This window comes from Cucurbita pepo, chromosome 18 (assembly GCF_057944985.1).
Source record: "Cucurbita pepo subsp. pepo isolate OVF chromosome 18, ASM5794498v1, whole genome shotgun sequence".
Taxonomy (NCBI): Eukaryota; Viridiplantae; Streptophyta; class Magnoliopsida; order Cucurbitales; family Cucurbitaceae; genus Cucurbita; species Cucurbita pepo.
Window position 1 is genome coordinate 8,207,632 of NC_141815.1, and position 26,419 is coordinate 8,234,050.

A 26,419-nucleotide genomic window follows, 5' to 3' on the forward strand; every position below is an offset into this window, starting at 1 on the left:
CTCCGCTCGTATCCAACGGTTATGGAAAGATCCAACGATAATAACCTTACTCGGAAAAATTATGAAAAACTCTTCTATTGGCTACAACTATTATCTAGCATTTCTAACATTATGCATATCATGGGGTATATCATGTTTGCCTCATGGTAATGGTAATCAGTATCATTCTCAATTCCATAATAAAACATAAATACTTCAATGAACAAATTCCAACGGGAGTCTCAAATGGAAGTTGAACATCAGTCAAACAAATAAATGGGATTTACAGTATTCTGCACTTTGACAAAGTTTCTAATGCTAATAAAGTTAGAAATACATGGCCAAAAAATTCTCCAAGTCCAATCATTATGTTGAAAACTAGAAGGAAAACGAACCATTTCACGTCGGTGCATGCTTTCCTGTCGATTTTTCTAACAGTTTCTATCGTCGTCTTACCGTAGACGAGCCTGGTCCACGTTGTATTGCAGCAGCTGACTGCTGTGGCTGTGCTTGTCCTTGTCCTGCTGCTTGGCCACCAACCTGTTCTTCAGCCATGTTCATTGCTTGTGTTATGGCATTCATAACAATCAGTCCTAGTGGTATCAGGTACATCCACTGCCATAATAGAGATACAAATCCGGTAAGAATATGTCAAAATTTAAGGTTATGGAATAATTTCTCTTTTCATTGAAACTCACATATTTGGCCCAAAATGACTTTTCTGGTGGCTTTACACCTTCCCCTTCTCCAGTTTCACCAACAAGAATGTCATCAGCAAATATAGGAGTTCTGTGAAAACCATTGAATCTATAAACTTTGAGTATAGGATGTACTGAGAAAATAATAGTTATCGTATTTATCAAATTCAAGACGACATTAGATAAGCAACCGAGACCCCGATTTAAAACCAGAAGTTTATGGTTTTTATTTTTTAAAACTAATCTTATAAACACTACACCCACTTAGGTCTCTTTGTTTTGTTGTCTTTATAACCATTTTCAAAATACAAGTTAAGTTTTAAAATTATAACACCATTTAACAACCCTTCTGTTTTTTTTTTAAATTATACTTTCAAATTACAAAAACAAAACCATGTTTATAAGAGTTATTCTTGTTTTGGCTTGATTTTAAAAATCGTTTAAACAAAGTAGGTAATGCAAAAAGAAAACTACAAGTAGAAATAGTGTTTATAAGCTTAGTTTTCGAAGACCGAAAACCAAAATAAAATGATCATCAAGAAACCTAAAATAGGTAGTTTTAGAAGACTTGTTTTGGTTTTTAAATTTGGCTAAGAATTCAAATGTTTCTTAGACATGGTGAGAAAACATGCCCAACTCTAAAAAACTAACTAAACCAAAAATCAAATTGTGAAATGTATAGACAAATTTAAATTTCAGACTGCACTTGACAGCAAACCAACACAACCTATCGTCTCAATCTAGAACACACAAATCCATAAAGATGATGCGAAGGGAGAGCTCATTTCGTTGCTTCATCTAAGCAACGTAAAAGTAAAGAAATGAGGATTTCTAAGGCCAAAATTAATTCATCTCCAGATTTTGAACATTTGGATGATGTTTTGTATGTAAAAGCGAAGTTAGGGAATGAGGGTGCTGGTTCTCTGAAAAAAATCCGGAATAATTTTGGTGCCAATCTGAGACGGAAAGGATAATGCATAAAAGAAGAGCTCGTTGCAGTATAAAAAAGCCTTAAAGAAGCAGTAGTTGTGAAGATTTTGTTTTGTTTTTGGTGGTCCAAGGTTTGAAAGGCTGGTGACTAGAAAAGGTATTTAAGCTTTCAATACAGAGCCATGGTGTTTGGAACGTTTTTGGAGGTTTTGAAGATGTAGCTTTTTCTCCAATTCATGGGAAGTTAATTATGTCATTTCATGTATAACCTCTTCTTCACTTTTCAAGAACACATTCATATTACAGCATCATAAACGCAGTCGGGCAAGCTAATAAAATTAGGCTCAACGAGAGAAACGAAAGGATAAATGTAAAAACGGACTTACCTAGGAGCCTGCTCGCCGCTCTTCAAAAATGTGAGGGAGTTAAAAGACCATTTTGAAGGCTGAAGGAGAGACCATCCACATGAATGTTAGTGATCGAAAGTATAAACCAAATAAAAAACACAGTTCAAGAACATTAATTATATATCATAATCATGTCTATTATTGTCTATAATTTTTTTGATAAGAAACGTGGGACTATATTCCAAAAAAGGCAAGGTACAAACCGAATTTTGGACAAGATTACAAAACCCATCAAAACGTAAAGTCTTATCTTCAATGGTTCTAGCGTTCCTTCCTTCCAAAGACGCCATGAGAGGGCTCTAACGGCACAACTCCCCACAACCTTGGCTTTTCCATTCAAATTCCACCCATTTATTCCTTCCCAAAGTCATTCATCCACCTTCTTAGGGAGGCAAAAAGAAATCCTTATGATCCCCGCCACAAAAGCCAGCAAAATAACAATGAAGAAACATGGTCAATTGATTCACTTCCTCTTAAGCACGATCTACACTCTGATGGAGAAAGAGAATGACTGACAAAAGAAAACCTAATGAGGTTTAAATCTTTGATAGAGCTAATTCGTCCTTTGCTGTTTTAGCTTCTCAAACTCTCGGAGGACTATAGATAGATGTAAGGTCTTATACGGTTCTTATCGTCTGTTGTTCCTCTCTATCCTAGTGCTTCTATTTTCCCTAGCATTCCTTTGCTGGTAGTTGAATCAGACCAGGCCAATATGAGCTGAGCAGCTATTAGCTATCTTAGTCATCCTTTGCGACTATCCCAGTAGGAGTAGTAAGCTAGGGCCAAGTAAGTAAGATTTTAATCATACCTTTTCACCCAGACGTTAATCAACTGCATCTCACTTCAGTCAAGCAACGCCACTGATTGCATCTCATCTTGAAAGCTATAAAGAGACGATCGTCCTATAGTATTTTTTGCTAGTACTTCTATTAATCTAATGGATTCCTTGATGAACTTGTAGACATTAAAAGGTTTAATTACTTCTGTCTAGAACACTTGATCATTAACAATGATCGTACTAGTTGTCCAGTTAACCCCTCATCTAATGTAGGGTTGTTACATATGTGCTTAAGAGAACTTTGATAAAGAAACCGTTGAGGAAATGAAATACATTTGTAAACAAGAAGATGATTTCATAAGCTCAAATGAATTGGCGACTCTAATTCTGGTTCAGCAACTATTAATTCAAACCATCACCTTGATTCTCCATATACGGTAAGATGCTTGTAGTTATCATGAGGAAACAAAACCAATGATAAGCCAAGGGCAAAAGAATACTTACAAGTCTCAGTTGCCGGGGAAAAGGGCATGCTCCAGGGGTGCCATAATTAACAGCCAAAATATTAACACCATCCTGGAAGCAAAACAGCAGAAGATGTGCTTTAGATACGAGAACCTTTTAGATATGATGCATTTACAAGAGTGTTCAGACACATGAAAGTGAATATCTTTACTTGAGATTTGTTCAGTAGTATTAAAGTTATTCTCACCGCTCCCATTTATTTGACCATTGTTATTGATACATAATTCCGTAAATTGGTGCACAGCTTCCAAAACTTAAGATCATACAGACAAAATTACGTTTAACAAAAATCCATCCCACCAATTTTTGTGTGTCAAGCATGATGAGGTATAACATGCAAACCTAGTTTTAATTATGAAAATCTACTGCATTCAACACTTGAGTTAGCAATCTAATTTACTAGCAGTGTTATAAAAATGCAGAAGCAGGGTAATGTCGGGATGTTTCCAGTCTCATTCCTCATTCCAAATAGGTAATATAACATGAAAGTTGAACAATTTGCCTGATCTAAACCTAATATCTTAATATGAGTATTGCAAGAAACTAAGCTATATGGATTCAAACTCACTAGGACAATATACTTTGAAGCAACAGAAAACGTTTTCTATATTGTCATTAAACCAATTCACCCTAGATTCTATTTTTGGTAACCATCAGAGTCCAAGCCAATTTACACACTTCTCAACTAATTTCATAGAACAATTGTTAAACTTAATTGGATATTGAGAAATTTGTAAGATATTTGTTATTTAAAAAAAAATGTATAAAAAAATTATGTACATTTACATAACCAATTTGTAAAGGAAGATAACCAATTTGTAAAGGAAGCATAGCCATAGAATGTTAAAACTTTAAAGTTCATGTCGTGAAAGGGTCAGTGAAAAGTAATAACAATAATGTTTGAAAGAAACAAAAGGTGGAGATTTACCATGTGAATCACAAAATGCTCATCCAATTCTCCTCGCGGAAGACATCTCTGAAATCATAAAATGAAAAGTCAGGGTTAAAAAAGAACTTCCATCAACAACTAAGCACATGAAATCAAAAGATAAAGAGCAGGGAATAGGCTACGAGTTGCAAGAAATGACAAGACTTGTACATTTAATGGATCAAATATAAATTTGATATTCATTTAGTAGAAATTAGGGAACTTATCCTTACATATCAAATAGTGACATTTAACCTTGAAGATTCAAAGTATGTCCAAAAGCATCAGTTTTTCATCAGCTAAAGTTACAGAAAACAAAAATGACATTTCTTAATTACTTTTATAGTATTTTTAAGCTAACGTGATAAAAAATAATTAAATTTACATTTTTTTTTTTTTTTTTTGTGAGGCAAAATTATTAATTATAATAAATTCATAATTAACAAAGATTATCAAACAAAATTGAAAACAAAATCAAAATAACACCAATATAAACCAACAAAATATAATATGATAAATCAAAAATAAAAAACAAAAAAATCTCCTACACTAAACAAACTACAACAATAGACACAAAAACCTCTTCATATTATTTTTTCTTTAATAAAATCAGCCCCACCATTCAACAAACCAATCCCCATGGTCTCTCTTATCCTTTTTTTCTTCCAGATTCTCTCTCAATAATTATCCTATATTTACCTCCGAATGTCCTATAGGTTAGCTAGGATTCAGCTCTCACCCCTCTCTACCTCTTCTAGAAGAAGAATCATCAACAGCTGATACAGAGAAATTCACAACCTTAATTCCTCTAACGATTATTCTGAAGAATTCAAAAATATCACTTTCCTTATCACTTTTCCTATTATTTATATATAAGAAGAAAAAAAAAATAACAACTCTTTCCAATTTATCTCATGACTCATGAGGGCCCACTTCAAATACGTATCTGAAGAATAATGCATGGAAAAATAATGTAAACAAAACTACAGATAAGTGAATGAGCTATAAAACGCTATAAAATTAAATACAAATGCAATAAGCAGCAACATAACTAAATATATCAAAATCATTTTTTTAAATGCCCATCCCGAAATGCTAGGTTAAAAGGTAGATACCATGATGTATCCCTACAAATTTGTTTCCAGAAAACTCGTGTGACCCAAATAAGTAGTCCCAGGAACCTATGACATCTTGGATTGTGATTGATCATTGCCACCATACTCACCCCTTGGATAGAGACCATGATGAGCTATAATTAATAATCTGCAATTAACTTACTGCTTTCACTGATGAGTAAACATAGCTCTCTCCCGGTTCCGGTGACTTCAAAACATTGGTTGTCAATCTTACACTATAGAAACCATCTTCTTGCAACAAGGCCTACAAAAATAAATTAATGATAATCATTAAAAAAATTAAAAGGAACTTCAATCTAGATTTTGGGAATTTTACGAGCAATACACAAAATGAAATAACCAAGACATAAGGGAGTTGTTACCGTGAACTTCTTCCTATCCTCTTCAGTAAAAACATTTCTTGAAAACCGCAGCTTTGTAAGTGACTATCAAAAGAAATAGAGCATGTCATTGGCAATGAAAATGTGAAATAGCTGACAATTTTGGATGCTTAGGATAAGAGAAACAGAAAAGTCTGCAATTACCGAATTACTGAACATAAGAGTTTCAAAATATAAAAAGAAGTGAATTACTGAATTGTAACATAAAATAGAGAAACTACAGGACAATTAAACTTATTGGTTCCATTGATCCCAGAAGAAGAATGAGTATTGAATTTGCATATCATTAAAAGCATAAACAACAAACCATGTCAGAAAAGACAACACTTGAAAACAGAAAATATACAATTCATACTATACCCTTCCATGAACTAATCATCAATAAAGGATATTTCGGTGGAAAATCATCAAATTTGCAGCCCAGAATGAAGTTGACAGATTTAACATAGCCCCTAACTGGGCCTCCCCTTTGAATTTGGCTTCCAATATCCTTTCCCTTCTAGTTGAAGATGCAAGGAAACCAGAGCACAACACAAAACCCTGACGTCTTTCTCATTTTGAACAACATCCAACCGAAAATAATCCGATTGAAATCAGAAACGAAATCGTTCAAAAGCACCTGGCTTACCCCAAGCTCCCCTAATCCTGAACCACTAAAACACATGACCACACAGTAAAACAAGTGTTTAATTGTTTCACTACTCTATACGGCTAATACAGAAAAATCACCATGAAGGAGACAACCATGATAGTAGCCTCGATTTTTTTTACTAATTCTTAGAGGATGCAAGGAGCATCTAGATGAGGTGTGAGCGACACTCTTTTATGGAAGCTCGTTGATTATTCAATACCAAAGATTTTCATTGCAAATCTTACGAACAATAAATTTAACTAGAAGGAACGACAAACGGTCAACCAATCAAGGCATGTGCAAATTCTTCCAAAATCTACATAAACCAACATTTCAATTTAACATCCAAAATTCTCAAAGTCTAAACAGCACAACAAAACAAGTAAACGGAGATCAAACAAACAGATTCACCTGACCACCATGGCTCGAAGTCTTCAGACGTGCAGTAAATAAGCCAGCAGGAGCGAAATCAGAGTCCCCAAATGAGTGCTCTAGCTGAAACTGGACCTTAGAATCCAAATCAGGATCAGAAAATCGCCTCCTCGTCGATGTCGTACGGCTTGGGGGAGGCGTGGATCGGGTTTGAGCGGCATCTGTATACTGAATCTGCTGCGTCCCTTCAAACTCGTCATCATCAACGAGAAGCTCGTCGGATTGAAAAGCCACAGACGAACAAATCAAGAGACAGAAAATGAAGCCACAACGGAATCCCATGGCTGAACTTTCGAAGAGCGAGAATCGAAGTGACCTTCGACTGAGTACTCAATATTATATATGTAATTGAAATCGTGATGTTACAGAAAATACACTAAATTTTACAAAAAATGGAATATTTAATTTTTTTTATTTTTTTATTTTTAACCCTCGAGATTTGTAAAAAATAATAATAATAATAATAAATAAATAAATTTCCCAATTTTTTTAATGCCATGGACTTTGTAAAATATCGAATATCCATGGTTGGTAGAGCGGTTCAAATTTTCTATTAAAACAAGTCTAATGTGTTGAAAATGACCGATATAGCTCAATTTGTAGAGTAGAGGATTGAAAATCCTCATGTTACTAGTTCAAATCTGTCGTGTCGAAAATGGTCGGGATAGCTCAGTTATTAAAATAAGTCTAATTGTAGAGCAGAAGTCTGAAATGATTAAAAGAAACAAAACCGGTCGAATTATTCTATTTAAGAGATTATGTTATTTTGTGTGTTTGTGTGGGAGGGGGAAATAAAAGAGAGTACTTTTATATATGAAAAATAGGTTCTATTACGATATATATATATATATATATATATACGATGTGATATTAAAGAAGAAGAAAACAGGTTCTCTCTCGAGTCTATTTTCTTTCATGGATCTTGCCACATAGAACTCGTAGGTAGGTCTACCCATCCCAACCAGGGGTATGCTGAGAGGTCTACCCATCCCAACCAAGGGTATGCTGAGATTTGCGATGAGTAGCACCTTACGATGTTCATGACCAATTGGATCCTGACGTACCTATAGGTACCAGAGGAGATTGCTATGATCGTTACTATATCCGTAGCCCTACCGTCCACCCTATCATCATAATGGAAAAAGGTATTTTGAGCTGATGTGTAACGAATCAAAGCAACCATTAGTCAGACTGACGAGTAATTGGTCAAGGCGATCGAGAAAGACACATACCTCCACGAAGAAGAAAAGTCATCTTCACCCGAACCAACCTGAACCCAAGAGTTCTCTAGACATTCATATTCTCATTATCTGAACAAAACCATTTTATTCCCAACACAGACAAGAGATACAGAAATGGACATCGTTGTTGAATGAACATTATTGACACAAATCAAAGCAGCAAGAGTTCTGATACAAAATGGTAAGAGACCCCTCCTCAGGTAATGTACATCAAGATTCTGGTAGAATTGAACTCTCTCAAAAAGACCAAAAGCATGCTTTTACATACCATCTTGGCTGTAGTTAAGGGGAATGCATATTTGGTAGATGGTCGACGACATCGCTCGGGATGCCGAGACGATGAATATCAGATCGATGAAGAACGCTTCCATGAAGTTTGGAAGAGTTCTTTGTTTTGGTAATGGTTCCTTTGCTCTTGAGAGGAACACGATGGCGTACTCGGATACGATGATTCTTCGACTGGCTAGAAAAGGTTCCATACACCTTAACAAGCAAAATAACCTCTTTATCTTTGGCAACTTCACACCATGCGTTTTGTGGGCGACCATCAACAAATCCTTCTAACATGTGGGATTCCTCGAGACGAATCGAGACCTCAACAATTTGATTCGGTTTGATAATTCCAGTTGCAGGAGAGACCTAATATGATAGCAAGAAACAACCCATTGTTCGTTATAGTCGAAACCGTTGTCCCGTAAATAATGACAATAAATAAAGTTACCTCAAGCCAGCATGGAAAGCCAAAAGAACCTCTTAGACTATAACGATCCGAGGCTTTCCCGTTCACTCGGACTGTAGATTGACCTTCACAAATTATTTTAAATATGGCGTCGCTTTTCTCACATTTATTTGTGATGCGTAGAAGAGATATATCCTCATGTTGAAGAAGTATGTTGCTTGTACTGACAATAACTTCAGGAACCTTGCACAGTGCCTCGAGCATATGCTTAATCTTCTCGTTTGAATGAAGAATTTCTCCAAGCTCTTGTCTTCTTATAGCCTCGTCGACTCGAGCAATGTTGACGTCAAATATGCAACGAACAGGCTTATGATCGCTATCGACCACATCCATGCAAGCCTCATACCTGTATGGAAAGGAAAAGGGGTTGAATCAATTTCCACATCCAAATCATTGTACTCCCATAAATCAAAGCATTCCATTTAAAGGGCCATGACGGGAGAAGAACCTGATAAGAAACATACTAAATCTTTTTCTCATTTTCTCGCTTTCTATAAGATGTACAACTAAGAGAATTGTGGGAACGATTGGAGAGGGGAACGAGTGCCAGGCAGGATGCTGGGCCCTGAAGGAGGGGTGAATTGTGAGATCCCACATCGGTTAGAGAAAGAGAACGAAACATTTTTTATAAGGGTGTGGAAACCACTCCCTAACAGACGCGTTTTAAAACCTTGAGAGAAAGCCTAGAAGGAAAAGTCCAAAGAGGACAATATCGGCTCGCGGTGGGCTTAGGTTGTTACACAACTACAGCATACCAGACAAGAAAAGCATACGGAAACAGACACCAACGGATGTAATCATGCTAGCAGCAGCTACCCTATTCGCTAAACTCAAACAGCCTAAAAAACATAGAACAGAATCCAGATTGCCTACCAGTCGATCTGGACTCTACAAGTCCTTTAAGGGAGGGAATCTGGAAAGGAAAAAAAAGGGGAGGGTCGGGGCACCTGCAACCCGTACCACGAAATGTTGCAACCCGTACCACGAAATGTAAACAAATGGCATCAGATTTTCGTTGGGGGGTGCGGGTGTCTAATTCAATACCTTACATTGAAAGATAATTAAAATCGGACAACATACTGTGATATAGAAGTGACTACAGGACAGTCTAGGCTGCAATCGGACGCCAAAGATGATCGGCTATCACGATATAGTATCCTGTCACACCAAGCCGGGACACGCTTCTTTTCCCCAGAATCATACCCTATTAGACAGGCAAAATTTATTTGATATCAGACCATCAGAAGATGCAAGTAACCTATATTGCAGGATAGAAACATACAACCTTCTATGAGCATAATTTCCCTTCTTATTTTCTTTCTTTTTATATCAAGGAATCAACTCTTTTAAACCAAGCTAGGTTTCGATAATAGAACCTGTGGGTCCTCTCATTTTCGACTACTCGTTATTAAGGACGTTTCAAGATGGTATGCATCCAAGCACTAAAAGAAGGGGGCACAAGGCAATGAAGAGCTGCAACCGACACATTTTTAACTCAAATAGCAGAAATTAATATTCGAGCAGCTTGTAACGAGCCCTAAACTCAACTAGACACCACTGAACAGCATCGAAAAGCTACCTGATAATCCTTGTAGTTGCCTCTCAAATTTATATGTGGGAGGAAATGTAATCACTGCTTCCCGCATCCCTTGGAAGACGTTTCCCGATTCCATCTCTGAACGGAGTTGATCCCTTTCTTTGAGCCAATCGAAGCATCTTTGGGAAATAAAATCCCTAGCTTCATCGTATGATACCCCGTTGAGCCGATAATTGAAATCACCAAGAAAAATGATCAGATCTGCCTCGGATAATTCGGGTGTCATTTCTACAGAGGATCCAACAAAAGCCTGTGAAAGACAACTCCATCATTTGCACACCAAATAAAAAGAAGGAACATGGACTGTAGGAAGTGATTTAAACAACTGGGTGGACCATGCAACAACTAATTATACACATACATTTGGACTGCGAATGGTCTGAACAGTGGGTGAAGAACAAGCTGCACAAGAAAGGAGCAATGGCAAACCAGGTCTTTAATAAGACAAATGCATCAAGAAGTCAAGTGCAAATAAGAACAGCCACTACACTGTACCAGCTGCGGTACCAAAAGGATTGGATGGCCGTTGGAAGCACATAGTCCGATATACACGATCAAAATCTGCATTGCGACGGTTGACTGCTTCTAAATGTGCAGCAAAATGACAGTTAACAAAGCATAACACCCGGTCGAACACTCTTATCCTTAAACCAACTGCCCCCTGGTCAGACAACCTTTGATCATGTCAAAATTTACAACAATGAGATATTACAGACCGCAAAACATATGGTAAAAAGGAACCTTTTATACAAATATCGGAATCTCCAGCAATGACCATACATTTAACATTAATCCACACAATAATCTATGTGCTCCTGCCCAAGATATTCAGCTTATATAATCTGCAAGATAATTCCATAAAATGTCTTTTTTTTAACTATCATCTCAAAGATCTTGAAGGAGAACAAGAAGATAAGGAGATGATATAGAACACCTGTTAGAAATTAGCTTATTTCCCACCGTTACAGAAGATAAAACTCCAACTATCCCATGGCAATCCCGAGCTCACACTCCAATGACAGACATAATATGGGCTGAGAAGGAAATAAATGAAGCAACTACTTGCACTAGCACACTATCGATGTTTTCATGAAGAATCAATGTCAAGTATGCTCATCTCTCCCCACCTTTGTTCAATCTCCCTCCCTCTAACTCCGCTAGATTTCGCCACTCGTTGCCTCTGTCAATGCCATCGTCCTGTTGCAATCGCTTGAACGGTTTGAGTTTCTGATTGGTGTGTCCATGGCATGTCCACCCAGTATCCGAAATTATAAATAAAAGGGAAAAAAAAAAAAAAAAAAGCAAAAACAAAGGAGCACACAATTTCACGTGTTGGACATGCAGTCACAGCGCGCGCACACACACACATATATAGTTTGGTTCAGTTTTGGGTTTGGCATTTGAACCCCAAATCAAACTGAACTTCATTTTTCAGCTTTCTGAACATTTAAATCGAACTAAACCGTATAAGCTATAACAACGGAAATTTTGTCTGGTTTGGTTTGGTTGTGTACAACATACAAAATGTGGAAAAAAGCAAAGCAATAGTATTATTGGAACAAACAAGATATACCTTATTACCAATTGCACGCCCAAAGCCACACGGAACTGCTGCAGCATCAACATCCCCCACATGAGCTCTGATGTTACTTCTAACCCTAAACAAACAAGAAATTACAATGGAAGATATAAACTTCCCAACAATAGAACAGAAAAAGCCCAACTAAAAACCAAAAATACAATGCGCGCTCAAAGCTCAACAACTAGGCATGGAGGACCACATAACTTCCACAAAACCAAAGCACACTAAACCCAAACTAAACAACAAAAGAAGAGCCTACAAAACACCCTAACGTTTTTTTATACCAAGAAATGAAATTTTTCATAGATGAAATGAAAATAGACTATTACTCAAGGATACAAACTCCACAAGTGAGAGAAAGAAAGAAAACAAAGAAAACTAGTGAACAAAAGAAAGAAAACAAGTGATCCCAAAAGAAACTAAAGAAAGCCAAAGAAATCCGAACACAATGCTAGAAACACGGCCAAACAAAACAGCACTGAAAACCAAATAATAAAAAGCGACAGCAATCGAACTTCGAGGCAGGAACGAGGAACCAGAGACAAAAAGTATCAGGAAGCCAAACTCCAACATCGAGAACAACTAGGAGGCAAACAAAGAGCGTGAAGCCGAGAGACAAAAAATCCCAAGCATAAAAGCCCTGATCCAAAAACCTTGAGAAAGAAACAACTTCGCCACGTACCGATTACAGGAAACAGCAATAACTAATATTAAGCCTGACCATGGATGCCATCAACAAAGGTAGAAATTTCACGTAACTCAAGGCCACAAACTTCAATGAGAGGATCAAATTTGATTGGAACTGAGAAAAAATGCTGGGAAGACCCGTTATCACAATCCTAAAATAAAGAAACTAAAGTTCTAAAAAGCAATCGTCGACAAAGTCATTCGAGATCTTATTAATGGCGGTCAAGATGGACTCCACACTACTCACGTTGTCCTTTGAATTGGCATCGAAAACATCAATACCAAAAGGAAAACCAAGAGAAACTGAAGGATCTTTGTAGAATGAAGGACTCATTTGGTGAATAAAGGGTCAGACAAATCCATAAAGATGACTTGAAGGTTGTAAAAGTTGGGACTGGAGACCCTAGGAGGAGAAGATTGTTTACCGGGGGAAACCACAAGACCTGGTAATCCTTTCTTAAAAAACATGAGATGTCGTCATGGAACATGACTGGCTTTTTTTGAGAATAGAACTTAGGAAAATCTTCAATATAACTCTTCTTCACTTCACTTGTTAGCAATATAATGCAAAAAGAGCTTGATGGGCACTCAAAAGGATCACAAGTTACAAACTTTTCATTTGTAAGTGAAAAGCTACAAGGATGTTCAAGCACACAAACTCTCTTCTCCTAGAGAGTAAAAAAAAAAAAAAAAAAAAAAAAGAAAAGAAAAAAAACATCAAAATTCCAAAATCTTCTGTCTAAAAGCATCAACTTAGTATAAACGGTTAGATTTAAGACATCGACAAGCGGAATGAAACGTTACTTACATACATCCTAAATTTGATCTCCAGCATTTGGTGGCCTTGAGTGACTTTGTCTCCTTTGATTTTTTTTAAGCAGGAGAAGACCAACCCCATTTTGTTTTCATCGTTGCTACAATAGGTAGCCTCTGAAAGATTTTGAATATTTATTCGATCTTTGATAGAAGATCAAAGGAAAACATTCTCCAACTACTAAGTGGTATGAGGCTGAAAAGTAAAGCTAGGTTGCTGTGAGTGTTGCAGTAAAGGAACCCTATTTAGTTCGAAAGAAACCAATGATTAAAATGGTTAGATTGGTGAGAAGATGGGATATTCAAAAGAATCATGCCTCGCTTTGGCATTCTTTATCAAGCTTGAGTATGATTTGTTCTCGTAATGAACTTCATAAGAAGAGCTTTCTATAGTCATTTGGTAATTTATCTATGTATTTTTTGTTTATTGTTACTCCATGCTTTCCAGTCCAACCAGATATTAAAAAAAAAATTCCCAAGCACTAAAATAGTAACTATTAGAAAAGAAAAAAAGCCAGAGACGTTATTAAATAAGTTTGGGGTTGATCAACTACAAACCATGTTCCTATTAGCAAGCCTGCCAATTGCCTAGAACCAACACGTTGAAAAGTTAATCCTTCACCCAGTGTTCTTCCTATCACATCCAGCCACCATTGGCCAAGTGAACTACCCTCGAGTCCGACCTGCATTTAGAAGGAAACATCAAAGAAGTTTAGAAAAAAAGAAATGCAATTAAATGACATGACATTTTTTAATCAAATAAACAAACGATTGAGATCTTCAAATTTTCAATTTGAATGAAAATGATGTATGTTTAAGTCAACGTGGTAAGTATTCTACTCATTGATTTCTTATATAATGCATAGGACTTACAGTGCAAGTAAATCTCATTGCTCAATGTGAAACCAGAGACAAGCCAATACATTTTTTCCCCACCATATGTCAAAGTTATTATATGTATTAGTTTTTTTTTTTAACAAGAAACGAACTTTTCATTGATAGATGAAAAAGAAGATAACAGTTTTTTTTGAATTTTTGAATTTTTTTGTTTTTTTTTTTTTTTTTTTTTAATGAGAAACCAAGATTTCATTTGTTTGAAATGACTTCAAGATCTTGTTCTATTTTTTTGTTCAAAATTACTTTTCCACTCTCCTTGGGAGTTTGTGTATCATTTGAATATTTTCCCTTTCACTAAATTAAATGAGAAGTTTTCTTTTTTTTTTTTTTTTTTTTTTTTTTTTTTTTTTTAAGATAAGAATCGAAATAATAGTATTAAACCAAAGGAAATGTTATGGTTTGTACGTTTTAAAATGAAGGAACTTACAGTTTCTTTAGCTGCTGACATTGCTAGAAAACCAGCTCCCATTTCAACTTCCTGCAGCCCCACAATGACAATGCCAACATCTGAGACAACAGAACCCAACCAGGAGATGAGAGATTCATGAGATGCTTTTTCCTGTCCAACATTCCATGTACCAGTGAATATTTTGAAATTTTCCATTCTCGTATACATGAATTCCTTCGAAGCCAACTCCGAGCGTAGTATGCCATCAAGAGGTCCTGGAGAAGTAACATTCCATCCACGGATACCACCGTGATTTGCCAGGGTGAATATGTAACCAGATCCAACACACATTTCAATCACAGGGCAGCTATGAGCCACCCATCCTCCAAGAAGTCTACCTTTGAGGTCCAATACCTGTACAGTACCACTGGCATAACCCACCCATATTCGTGATCCAAACGTACACAAGCATTGGACAGCGTGAGCATGACGATGGAAATCTTGCAAACGATTTCCATATTTATCCCACTGCACAAGTAAACCGCTTGTACATCCAGACCAGATCATACCATCTACTGTCATCAGTAATGCTTCGGTTCTCCGATTATCATCTCCAAAGGCCCCCTTCACAGCAGCTCGACGAACAGCATCAGCTGCTCCCATTATAACACTACGTGACCGCTGAAAGAAACCAAAGGCACTTTGTGTCTTCTCTTTCTTCGAAAAAGAAACAGATTCCAATGTAAAATCTTGGACAGATATCACATCAACTCGGTTCTCCATCTGACCATCAGTATTGAACACTTTCAATAGCTCCCTTGTGCGAGCATCCCTTGAAAAAATGGAAACAATATATAACTAAAATCCTCATAGAAGGTAACGACACTTGAAAGCACCCTCTTAGCTACTTGGAAGCAAGTTACAATCAGCACACGAATAAAACAGGACATTGTCAAAGGTTATCACCCATAAACATGCAGAGACTTGTGCTTAGGATGAAGTTTGTACTGTATTAATGAATGATTGGAGGACACTCCTCGCTCGACACCTAGCCTTTTCTTCTGTACCTTACCCCTAGAATATATTTCTCCTGGTTTCATATAAATAAAATAAAAAACTATACGAATTGTAAACCAGTTTTTGCATATAACCAAAGAATTTAAGTCTATAAGTTCCTAATCACTACATGTAAGATCCCACGTCAGTTAGAGAGGAGAACGAAGCATTACTTATATGGGTGTGGAAACCTCTCCCTAGCAGACGCGTTTTAAAACCGTGAGGCTGACGACGATACATAAGGGGCCTAAGCTGACAATATCTACTAGCAGTGGGCTCGAGCTGTTACACTACACCTTCTAAACTTTTTAAGGAAAGGTTCATCAACTAAACAAAATCAGTACACCAAATTCAACTGCAAAAACAGCAAGTAACCTAATGTAACAATCCCATAAGAACTAACATACCAGATTGCAAAAGAGAGATCACTGCCACTCCAAACTTTGGCAGTAGATTCATCAGATAATAAGAACTTAACATCCCAAGTAAATGTGTTGCTGAAGCCTACACAGACTTGAGTCCTAAGATCAATATAAGATCTTTCCACCAACAAAGTAGCCATCTGGCTTTCGCCCAGTGTCATGGAGAGAGCCTTCTCAATAGCTTCCCATGGCCACACCTTCAAAGCCCCACCATCCGAACCTGACCAAAGATCTCCTAAAAGAGAGAAACAAAGGAAAACCAAAACAGTCAACAAGAAAGAAGAAAAACCCACCTCGCTTTGACAATCATATGAGACCATATATACCATAAGATGTCATTATAAGCGAAGAAACAGGGCCACGATGAGCCTGCCATGACATAGCTTCTGTAAAACGATCATTTGAGCTCAAATTATGAATATCCATCCTCCAGCTTCTAATGCGGCCATCCTTGTGGCCACTCCAAACTAAACGATTTCCCTCATCAGCAACCAAACAAAGCGTAGGCGACGTCCAAACTGACTCACGAAATGGTGCTGTCTCTTCATCACCACTCCTCGGAGATGTGCCTTCTGCCGCCGCATACAAATCCTTGAAATTCCAAAAACGGACACCAAATTCACTACCAGCCCACAATTGGGACTCGCTGCTAGCAACAGTCCTCAAAAAGCACCCAATCTGCGTCTCTCTCAAAGGATGTGGCCTCACTTCAAGACTAGGCGGACGATCAGGGTGAACAGCAGCTCGCACCGGCAGCTTGAAAATCCCAGTTTCTCCGCCCCGCCCAATGAATTCAGGAAGAGAAGAACGATTCGCGTCACATTGAGCAGCATCACCGTCGTGACTACTAAACGAACCAGATTTAGACGAAGGCTTACAGTCCAGAAATTGCAGCATATGGTCAAGTCGTTTGGCGGTGGACTCAACGCAATTAGAGGAGACACCGCCATTTTCATTATCAGAGGAAGATAAACTGGAGTCTAACAATCTGGGGGAGTAAGTATACGTCGTATCCTCACGAGTCGAGTGATTAAACTCATGATTTAGATGGTTAAGGTTTTGAGTACACAAATTAGTAAAATGAGATGAAGAAGCATCACTGTTGCCACTTCCGTCGCCATCGCCGTCGCCAAGGTCGATAAACGGTGGCGGCTCCATCAAAATCCGGCAAGAAAATTGAAAATCAAACACACAGAAAGAGATCCAAAAGGACAAAAGCGAAATCTAAGCACCAAAGAACGGAAACAAGAAATCTTGGAAGATGAAATGAGGAATTAATGATTCATGAGAAGCAAAAGCTTGTTGGCGACCCAATTTTGACTTCCATGACGAAATGGAATTGGACAACTGTTACTCTTTTGCTTTGACTTCAAATTCTTCAGTTTCTTCTTGAAGAACAACAAATTATTGTCACTTCGATTGGAAAAGTTTCCTCTGATCATGTTCTTCTCAGTTGGTGCCAACAGAGAAAAATCCAAAAGGAAATCCACTTCCTCCAAGTCTCTTTCATGGTATACAAATTATTTTTCATGAAACTTCTCATTTCTCTATTTCTCTTCTTCTCATTGTTCGATTTGGATTTATCGAGGGTCGAACGCGTATGAATAAACCTCGGACGTTCAAATAGGTTACACGATGAACGTACGGTAAGGCTAGACAATTTGAATTGTCCTATAATGAAATAGAGTCACCTTGAGGTTCTTATGAAATGATGCATGGAACGGAATCCGAAGAAGTTCTAGAAGTTACGAACGAAACTTCGAGCTCATATTGATCAGGTACAAAATATTAACTATATTCACTCCAAAACTAACAAAACTTTTACAAAATATTAACTATATGCACTCCGAAATTAACAGTAAAATACAAAATATTAACTATATGCACTCTAAAACTAACTAACAGTAAAAGTACAAAATATTAACTATATTCACTCAAAAACTAACTATATTAACTGTATTCACTCCAAAACTAGTCGTACAAGTACAAAATATTAACTATATTCAACTATATTTACTCCAAAACTAACCGTAAAAGTACAAAATATTTACTATATGCCCTCTAAAGCTAACCGTAAAAGTACAAAATATTAACTATATTCACTCGTAAAAGTACAAAATATTAACTACATGCACTCTAAAACTAACGGTGAAAGTATAAAATATTAACTACATTCACTCCAAAATTAACCGTAAAAGTATTATTTTTAAATTTTTTTAAAAAATTTAAAAGAAACGGTTAAAACTTTTAAAAATTTGAGTATTTTTAAACAAATTATAAAAGTTTAAAGATATTTTTATTAATTTCATCCAAATAATATTATTTAAAAAAGTAAAAAAAAAAAAAATTGTGTTTGTTATTATATTCTTGGAGTCAACAAAGAAAAACAAAAGGAAAAAGCATTTCTCTCGAGTGTCATTTTTAGAGTCTCTTTCATGTTTTTTTTCCCTTATAGGAATCTCTATCTCTTTCTTGATGTTTAGGACGTTGAACATGGACGAGTAAATTTTTATATCACAAATGTTAAAACCTTTAAATTAAAATGATTTCATCTTAACGAAGAACATCGAGCAAAAGTAATTTGTAATGATGATCAAGAATAAATAAAATTTGTTTCTAAATAGATTTAAAGTAGTTTAATCAAAATTACTTGAATGATTTTAACGTGCAAATCTAACTTTTTTAAATCTATCATTATCACGTTCATTCTACGTGACTTTATATAACTCAAACCGAAACCCTGGACCTTCGATGAAGTATCAATGAGTTATAACCTTCGAGCTAAACGATCACAATAACCATTAACAAATGTAACATAAAAAGTAAATCCAAACTCTGAAAACTGAAAAAATAAGCATAAAACTAAGAATGGGAGTTTTCAATTAGTGACTCGAGAACTTTTGTAACCATCCAAAAATTAACGAATCTTCACTTAAAGTAGCACGAAACGTTCATTTCTGTAATAGCCTAAGCTCACTGTTAGTCGATATTGTCCTCTTTGAGCTTTCTCTTTTGGGTCTCCCTTCAAGGTTTTTAAAATACAGGAGAGATTTCTACACCTTTATATATAAAAAAAAATGTTTCGTTCCTGTCTCCAACCGATGTGGGATCTCACAATTTCATATACTAAAATGGATTCTTCTCTAATAAACCAGGTAGCCCTTGAGTTTATTACATGCAACTTTTGTAACCATAAAAAAAATAAACGAAACTTCACTTAAAGTAGCACAAAACGTTTATTTCTGTAATAGCCTAAGCTCACCGTTAGTCGATATTGTCCTCTATGGGCTTTCTCTTTCGGACTTCCCCTTAAGGTTTTTAAAATGCGTTTGTTAAGGAGAGATTTTTACACCCTTTTAAAAAAAAAATGTTTCGTTCTCTTCTTCAACCGACATGAGATCTCACAATTTCATATACGCAACTCGATACTTCTCTAATAAACCAGGTAGCCCTTGAGTTTATTACATGCAACTCCATGATTAAGTTGCCTCCGTGGTTCATATCAGGTCATATAACCGATCTTCGACACGTAGAATCATGACCAAAGTAAACTCGACACCGTGAAGCTTAAGCAAAGTAGGACGTCTAAGTCTACCGTATGGGTAGAATTGTAGGTAGGCCAAGTGGCTGGACAGCCTATGCTTTCAATCGCTATATGAAGGTGATGCAAGGAAAAAATGATAATGATTTCAAAGATAAGGCCATATAGAGCACTATGTTTTGATAAGGGCTCACCACTATCTCCCTCTGATCTCTCAAACTGATTACAGCTCTTAGGTCAAGTAAGCCATGTCTTTTTTATGTCCCTAAAATCATTCCCCACCGTCCTTTAAATTAGGGTCAAACACACTCCACATCTATGCCCTCTCTCCAATAACCTACACTTAATGAATGTCCCAATCCAAGTGCTTTTGGAATAAGTGAATTTACCGGGAAGTATTCGAGTTTACGAGACGTTCGATTAAGCATGTAGGTGTTTCTTTTACCTGATTCAATTCTTAAAATGAGTTGATTATGATCAAATGCACGCTCTAACGAGCATATCTATATTGAATCCTGATAAATCTCTCACGTTCAATGTTCATGGGAGGAATATTTTAGTTTTTGGGTCAGATCAACTCACTACTAGTAACATATATTGTCCTCTTTGGACTTTCCCTTTTGAATTTTTCCTTAAGGGTTTTAAAACGTTGGACTGGAGAGGTTTCCACACTCTTATAAGAATGTTTCGTTCCCCTCTCCAACTGATGTGAGATCTTACAATATACTCCCTTGGGCTTAACGTCCTCACTGGCACACTACTTAGTGTCGTCTGGCTCTAATACAATTTGTAAAAGATCAAGCCCACTGCTAGCAAATATTATCCGTTTTGACCCACTATGAACAAATTTTAAAAATGCATTATAAAAAATGTTTCGTTCCCCTCTCCAACTGATGTGAGATCTAAAAATCTATTCCCTTGGGCCCAACGTCCTCATTGGCACACCGCTTGATGTCTGACTCTAATACAATTTGTAACAGGTCAAACCCACCCCTAGCAAATATTTTTTGTTTTGACCCATTATGTACAGATTTTAAAAACGCATATGTTAGGAAGAGGTTTTGACACCCTTATAAAGAATGTTTCGTCCCACGAGGAAAAGAATTAGAAGACCTTGTTGGGCTTTGTTAATGAAGGAAGCATGCAAATTCAGAAGAACAGAGCACATCCAAGCACACCCACTAAAAGGATCATTTTTCTTTCAACTTTTATTCAAACAATAAAATGAATTGGTAGATATGTAATCACAGAACAAACCATTTACAATGTGGCTGCAAATTTATCTCCCCTTTAGAGAGAATGAACGCCTATACATCATTTACATAGACTTGGTCATAAACTAATTCATTGGCCTGCCAAGCTTGGTCATAAGGGTTAGACTGAGGCGTTGGCCTATTTTACGTCATATCGATGAAGAACATGACCACGGTGCCAGCCCCGCTCTTTTGCTAATTCGATTGTAGACAACAAGATCTTTAACAGATTTTCAGCATCTTCTTTGAGTTCGAGTTCGAGGTTTGTCTCAAAAATAGGAAGAGGAGTTGGACCAGTCCATCTTACTGTCCTACTACTATTCCCAATCACTCTTTTCTGGTGAGATTTATTTGACGTTGATAATAAGTCAGAGCTGCTTCCGACGATGTGCACGACAGCTCCATCAGTGTTGGTATCGGCGTAAATGACAGTGTCCAGACCGATGGTTGATTCGATCACCCATTTGGAATCAGCAGCAACGCCCCGAAATTCAGGCTTGCCCAAGTCGACTAAGCTTGCACAGCTAACAATTAAGATTAAACTCTGAGTGATGACAACAAATTTTCCAGCTAGTTTAAGAGCTTTGCAGGCAACTAAAACTTCATCGTTGAGTTTCATGTCATCTCCTCCAGCCTCGAGAAGTACCGATGTTCCGATTGCTTCTTCCCAGGAGAAAGGCCGCAGCGGAAGTACGCTGCTTAAAGGACGAGGAAGACGTACTCTAAGGTGCTGTGGTCTCATTTGATATAACCTACTTCGGTTTCGTATGCTCTGGGCTGTTTTTCCAGTAAGTTCTAGAACACTGGCAGCTGGTTTTGCCACAAGTCCTGTGATTCCTAATGCAATGCCTGCAGCCAAAGAGTACTTAGCAATCACAGTAAGATCAGAGAAAAAGAATACCATAATATTGAAGTGGGTTACCTGAGAAGACCCCTGGAAGACCATGTCTCTCAGCTCCTTTGATTGGTGATTGAAGAAGACCAGTGAGCCCCTGAAAACAAAGTTAAATAACTGGCACTTAGTTTATGAATTTAAAAACTCTCTCTTTGTGCAAGCTTCTGAGCATGTGAAGGATTAACAGCAATATACAACGATTTGTTGGCAGATAAAAATAAGATGAAACTGCAACCTTCTAGCAAAATATCAATACCGTTTATGCTATTTAAACAGTATACAATGATGAGTTCCTACCCTGAGTTATATGCTATTTAAGCCGTTGTATTTCTTTATTTGCTTATAGTCATATAACGTTGTTTTTTTTTCAATTCTTCAAAATCGTTTTCAAATGTATTTCCTCGCTCACGTTTTCTAAATCTTTTCTCGCAACGTGACTCGAGGCCTGAACATACGCCGACGTTGTCCGCAATGTACAAATCTCTCGGAAATTAGTTATATTCTTGCAACGTTGCGAGAAAAGGTTTAGAAAACGTGTCTAGAGAATCAAATTCTTGACTGGATTGTATCTAAAGCAGCGTTCTCAATTAGTTCAAACCAGGATGCAGTCCAATGCAGTGCTTAGTTTACATAAAGATCACCCATCTGCTACTAATACACATAATAATGCTGTACCTCTAAAACTTCACCAATAACACCTCCACCGTGTGAAGAAACGCCTGTCTGCTGCTGTCCGATTCTTGAAAAAGCTTGATCGTCAAACGTGAATGCAACGATACCCTGCAGAAATAGACGCATACAATAAAAATTGATACATCAAAGCCACTTGTTTAGAAATTAATCATGCAGAGAAATACCTTCCTCGCCGCTTTACTGAACTGAGTGGTAGCATCACTAAATGCATAGACGGTATTACTTAAAAGACTTGTAGTTCCTTGTACCATGCCAGTGATAAGCCCAGTTGGACTCTTCAAAAAAAAAAAAAAAAAAAAAAAAACAGGCTTTCAGTGTACCAACAAGAGAGGCAAACTAGAGAGAGAGAGAGAGAGAGAAGAAACCTGCAAAACGCTCTTGGCGGGCACCGACAAGAAATCTCTTATGCCAATCCCCAATCTCCTAGCAAATCCCATGGGATTACCAATGACACCAGCAGAACCAAAAACCTGTAGATCAAGGTAAATTGGTAAAAGAATTAGCTAATCAACTTAGTTTTATTTTGGTATTGGAAACAAAAATTTATGACTTGTTGAAAGTAACCCATCCAAGAAGCCCATTCAAAGAGTGTAACTTGGCTCATATCTTCATGGACCAAGATCCCTTATCCTGTATCCCGTACTTTTCACTTCATTCCTCCGGTGTGAATTCGTATCTGTTTTACATTGTTTTCTCGTCTTATAATGTTCCTGTTTTTTGGTTTACCTCGGTTACTGTTAGTTGTATTTCAATATTTGTTCATTCTTCTCCCTATAAGTCTAAGGTTGTAGCCATGCATTGTTAGTATGAACGAGAAGATCTTTCATTGTAAAACAAGATGACTAGATGAAAACCAACATAAAAAATTGTTATATGAGCAATATGGATCAAGCAAACCATCATTAGACATAAAATAAAAATGAATTGAAAGAGATATCTTGTCAACTAATTCATTCAGGAAAGTGATAACAAGGAGCTAAAAGAGAGTTTCAAGGATAGAGTAAGAGCTAAAGAAATAAGTTAAGTACACACAATTAACCAGTAAATCACAGTATAGCATACGCAACCTCTAGGGAATCCTCGTTCCAAATTTGATCTAATATTCAATTGGCCCGAGGTATCCAGACAACTCCTGAAACGATCTTTTAGTACAACTAACTACTAAAGCTCATAATGTTGGTTGTGAACATGTTAACTAAGTGCAACCATTTAATTCTATTCTTATTCTTCTTTCTTTTCATGTATTGAGCCTTTCTCCTACATAAGAAAGCTACTGAATCATTGGAATACAAATATATTTTTGTTACATCTGAATTAAGAAATAAGTATTTAATATTTTATAGAGTCTCCTTGCCCATTGATTTTATAGTTAGTTGGAGATTTTGTTTCTAATCTTGCAACCACCAATTTGATCACAGTAGTTCATGTGACCAGCTTTCTTAGGCTTTCTCACAATAGGTATACAGCCAATAAAAAACTTACCTTATATATCTCATGAAAAAGTTGCCTCGAGTAATGCCTAATCAGGATCTCTTGAATGGATTCCCAACTGGCCATTTGATGTGCAATACTCAAGCGCTTGAGATGAATCTGAGCTCCTTCAATGTCCCCGAGAGCCAAAAGACCTCGCTGTAATTTGGTGTTGATCAAGTATGACAGATTACAACCACTGGAAGCTAAGAAATATCTAATCTCTTTCCCATATAGAGTTATGAATGAAGTACAGCATATTTATAGTTATAAAACCAAAAAGGAAACAATCAAAGGGCTTAAATATAATAAAACAATCAGTGGTGTTCAAGTTGGGTAGAGCTGGAAAAAATGCAGAAAACTATGTAGGATTGCATGAATAGAAAACTTGTCTTCATGTTTCATACATTTTTTAAATTCAGGACACAAAGGCCATTCACATTTTTTATATCCATTTGTCCCTTTGTCCCTCAAAACAAATGTCAGAATTTGATATGCTTCCACAAATTCCCCAAAGGACAAGCCAATACAGAGATTGAACTCGCAAGCATACAGCTTTTGTTTTGTTGTTATCTTTTAGAAGTTATTATTTAGCTCATGGCATCAACCTATTGTTCCTTCAAATGATAAATTACCTACTTTAGATAGTCGAGTTTTGTTACAACAATCTTCGATAAAAGAAGAGAACACAAATACTTACATGCATCAGTAATTCACCAGATGTAAGGATAGGGTTCCTGAGCACCCATGGAATGGTGGAAAAGCTAAGGCCAAGAAAAACTTTCGTTAGGATAGATAGCAGAGGAGAGTAAAATACAAAATAATTTTCGTATGATGACTATACCTTACTGTCAACTTAATAGGCGCCAAATCAAACAACTCAACATAAACTTTCTTTTGCTGTCTTGCTAAGCGATAAACCTGCTGCCACGGAGCTCCAATAGGAGCTACTGAAGGTAATAATGTGCTGCCTCTAACAAGTCCATCAAAAACAGGATATTCTGAAAAATGAGGAGGTTCAGTCCTGGGACTGAAGTAGTCATGAGCTGGATCCTTTGCAGGAGGATGCATTATGGCATCTGAAAATTGAGACACTTCACCCTTTAAATTTGATGAGACATTTTTGAAAAACTCAAACAAGCTTAACATCACTTGCTGCTCAATCTCAAGTCGAAAATCTGATATTCTGCAAGAATTGAAGAGGAAAGGATCAGTTCTATGCATTTTATACTAACAAAAGATGTTAGATGCCAGAATGGGGACCTTAAGCATATATGTTCAAATGAAACCAGTAAACTATCCGTCTTTCGCCACTTTGATGCATAAAGATAGATTACAGGTTCAAGAGAGCCATCAGCTTGCAAAAATCTTTCACTTCTTGTTACTGCACCAATATCCTTGTTCAAGCTTCCAATTGGGTTGCTTCTGTATTCTTGATCAAAAGACAAGATAACAGGATATGGACTATTCCGAAATTGATTATCTATCTGAAGAGAGAGCAATTTTACAGAGAACTTCTGTTGATCCAAACTTTGCAGCAAATCGATAGTAACGTTTTTAGCACAGGCATACACCATTTCCTACATAGAAATAATATGAAGGATTGGCGTACGTAAAAGTAGGAGAAAAAATTTTGAAAGCTAAGTTCAAATATATATATACAAACCTCGGGCCCGGAATTGATCAATGAAATACCAATATAAGATATAAAAACCGAAAATTTCTCCTTGTAATCAAGGAACTTTTCCTGTTTCTGAACCACTTTTTTCTTTTCTCCAAAATGAGGGACACTTGGAATATGATAAGTTGAATCAACAATGCTCAACACCTGCAACCAAAGTAATACCATTGAAAAATAGTTCAAGATAAATCACGTGTAATACATCGACTGTATCCGAGAGTTCTTCTAGCATAGTCCAAATCACTTTTGCAATGGCTAAAAAGCAGTTTCCACTAAAAAACATCATCATCATTCTTTAAGGTAACATAAAATATACTTTTGCAAATAGTCAAAAGGCTATGATGACTTCAAAAGTACTATTGAAAAGGTGTAGAACTAAACATCAAATTGATTATGAATAACAAACTTTTCAATGAAGTAAATGCAATTAAGTACTTTTGCTAAAAGCACTCTAAAATACATGAAGATAATAAGAAAATACCTTTGTGGCTCCTTCGGCATTAACTGATAAATGAAACATCCTCTCATTTTTCTGAGACAAAAGTTAGTGATAAGTTAAAAGCTAGCTGATATTTTGCAATTGCTAAGGTCAAGTAATAAGCATATCTATGCATAGCTACAGTCAACACTGAAATTAAGA

General features: G+C 36.6%; 3 protein-coding genes across 5 annotated transcripts in view; all 3 read right to left on the reverse strand.

Moving 5' to 3' along the window:
- Nucleotides 1-147: 147 nt before the first annotated feature.
- On the reverse strand, nucleotides 148-7,154 carry LOC111780179 (ER membrane protein complex subunit-like protein). The gene is made up of 8 exons (XM_023660508.2): nucleotides 6,804-7,154; nucleotides 5,744-5,806; nucleotides 5,524-5,625; nucleotides 4,246-4,293; nucleotides 3,297-3,368; nucleotides 1,994-2,052; nucleotides 678-768; nucleotides 148-594 (listed from the first exon to the last, which is right to left on the reverse strand). Exons 1-8 carry the CDS (start codon nucleotides 7,104-7,106, stop codon nucleotides 421-423), a joined length of 912 nt encoding a protein of 303 aa, XP_023516276.1. The 5' UTR covers nucleotides 7,107-7,154; the 3' UTR covers nucleotides 148-420.
- A 976-nt stretch (nucleotides 7,155-8,130) lies between these two features.
- Nucleotides 8,131-17,775, reverse strand: LOC111780033 (type II inositol polyphosphate 5-phosphatase 15). 2 transcript variants are annotated; one of them, XM_023660289.2, is made up of 11 exons: nucleotides 16,573-17,775; nucleotides 16,232-16,481; nucleotides 14,808-15,600; nucleotides 14,042-14,166; nucleotides 11,975-12,059; nucleotides 10,897-11,062; nucleotides 10,763-10,803; nucleotides 10,384-10,651; nucleotides 9,885-10,008; nucleotides 8,787-9,150; nucleotides 8,131-8,704 (listed from the first exon to the last, which is right to left on the reverse strand). In XM_023660289.2, exons 1-11 carry the CDS (start codon nucleotides 17,402-17,404, stop codon nucleotides 8,348-8,350), a joined length of 3,405 nt encoding a protein of 1,134 aa, XP_023516057.2. In that variant the 5' UTR covers nucleotides 17,405-17,775; the 3' UTR covers nucleotides 8,131-8,347. The 2 variants fall into 2 exon arrangements, with proteins under 2 accessions (XP_023516057.2, XP_023516058.2); XM_023660290.2 differs by having other exon boundaries at nucleotides 16,232-16,466; nucleotides 16,540-16,679.
- A 3,194-nt stretch (nucleotides 17,776-20,969) lies between these two features.
- The window catches only part of LOC111780422 (vacuolar protein sorting-associated protein, putative (DUF1162)), a 55,733-nt gene continuing 50,283 nt past the window's right edge, over nucleotides 20,970-26,419 (reverse strand). For both annotated transcript variants that reach the window (XM_087119671.1, XM_023660822.2), the window contains 11 exons: nucleotides 26,261-26,311; nucleotides 25,765-25,926; nucleotides 25,362-25,678; nucleotides 24,943-25,284; nucleotides 24,799-24,862; nucleotides 24,111-24,257; nucleotides 22,994-23,098; nucleotides 22,793-22,903; nucleotides 22,611-22,715; nucleotides 21,963-22,032; nucleotides 20,970-21,889 (listed from right to left, as the gene is read on the reverse strand). In XM_087119671.1, the coding sequence (XP_086975797.1) occupies nucleotides 21,180-21,889; nucleotides 21,963-22,032; nucleotides 22,611-22,715; nucleotides 22,793-22,903; nucleotides 22,994-23,098; nucleotides 24,111-24,257; nucleotides 24,799-24,862; nucleotides 24,943-25,284; nucleotides 25,362-25,678; nucleotides 25,765-25,926; nucleotides 26,261-26,311 (2,184 nt within the window). In that variant the 3' untranslated portion in view covers nucleotides 20,970-21,179. The remainder of the gene's footprint in view (nucleotides 21,890-21,962; nucleotides 22,033-22,610; nucleotides 22,716-22,792; nucleotides 22,904-22,993; nucleotides 23,099-24,110; nucleotides 24,258-24,798; nucleotides 24,863-24,942; nucleotides 25,285-25,361; nucleotides 25,679-25,764; nucleotides 25,927-26,260; nucleotides 26,312-26,419) is intronic.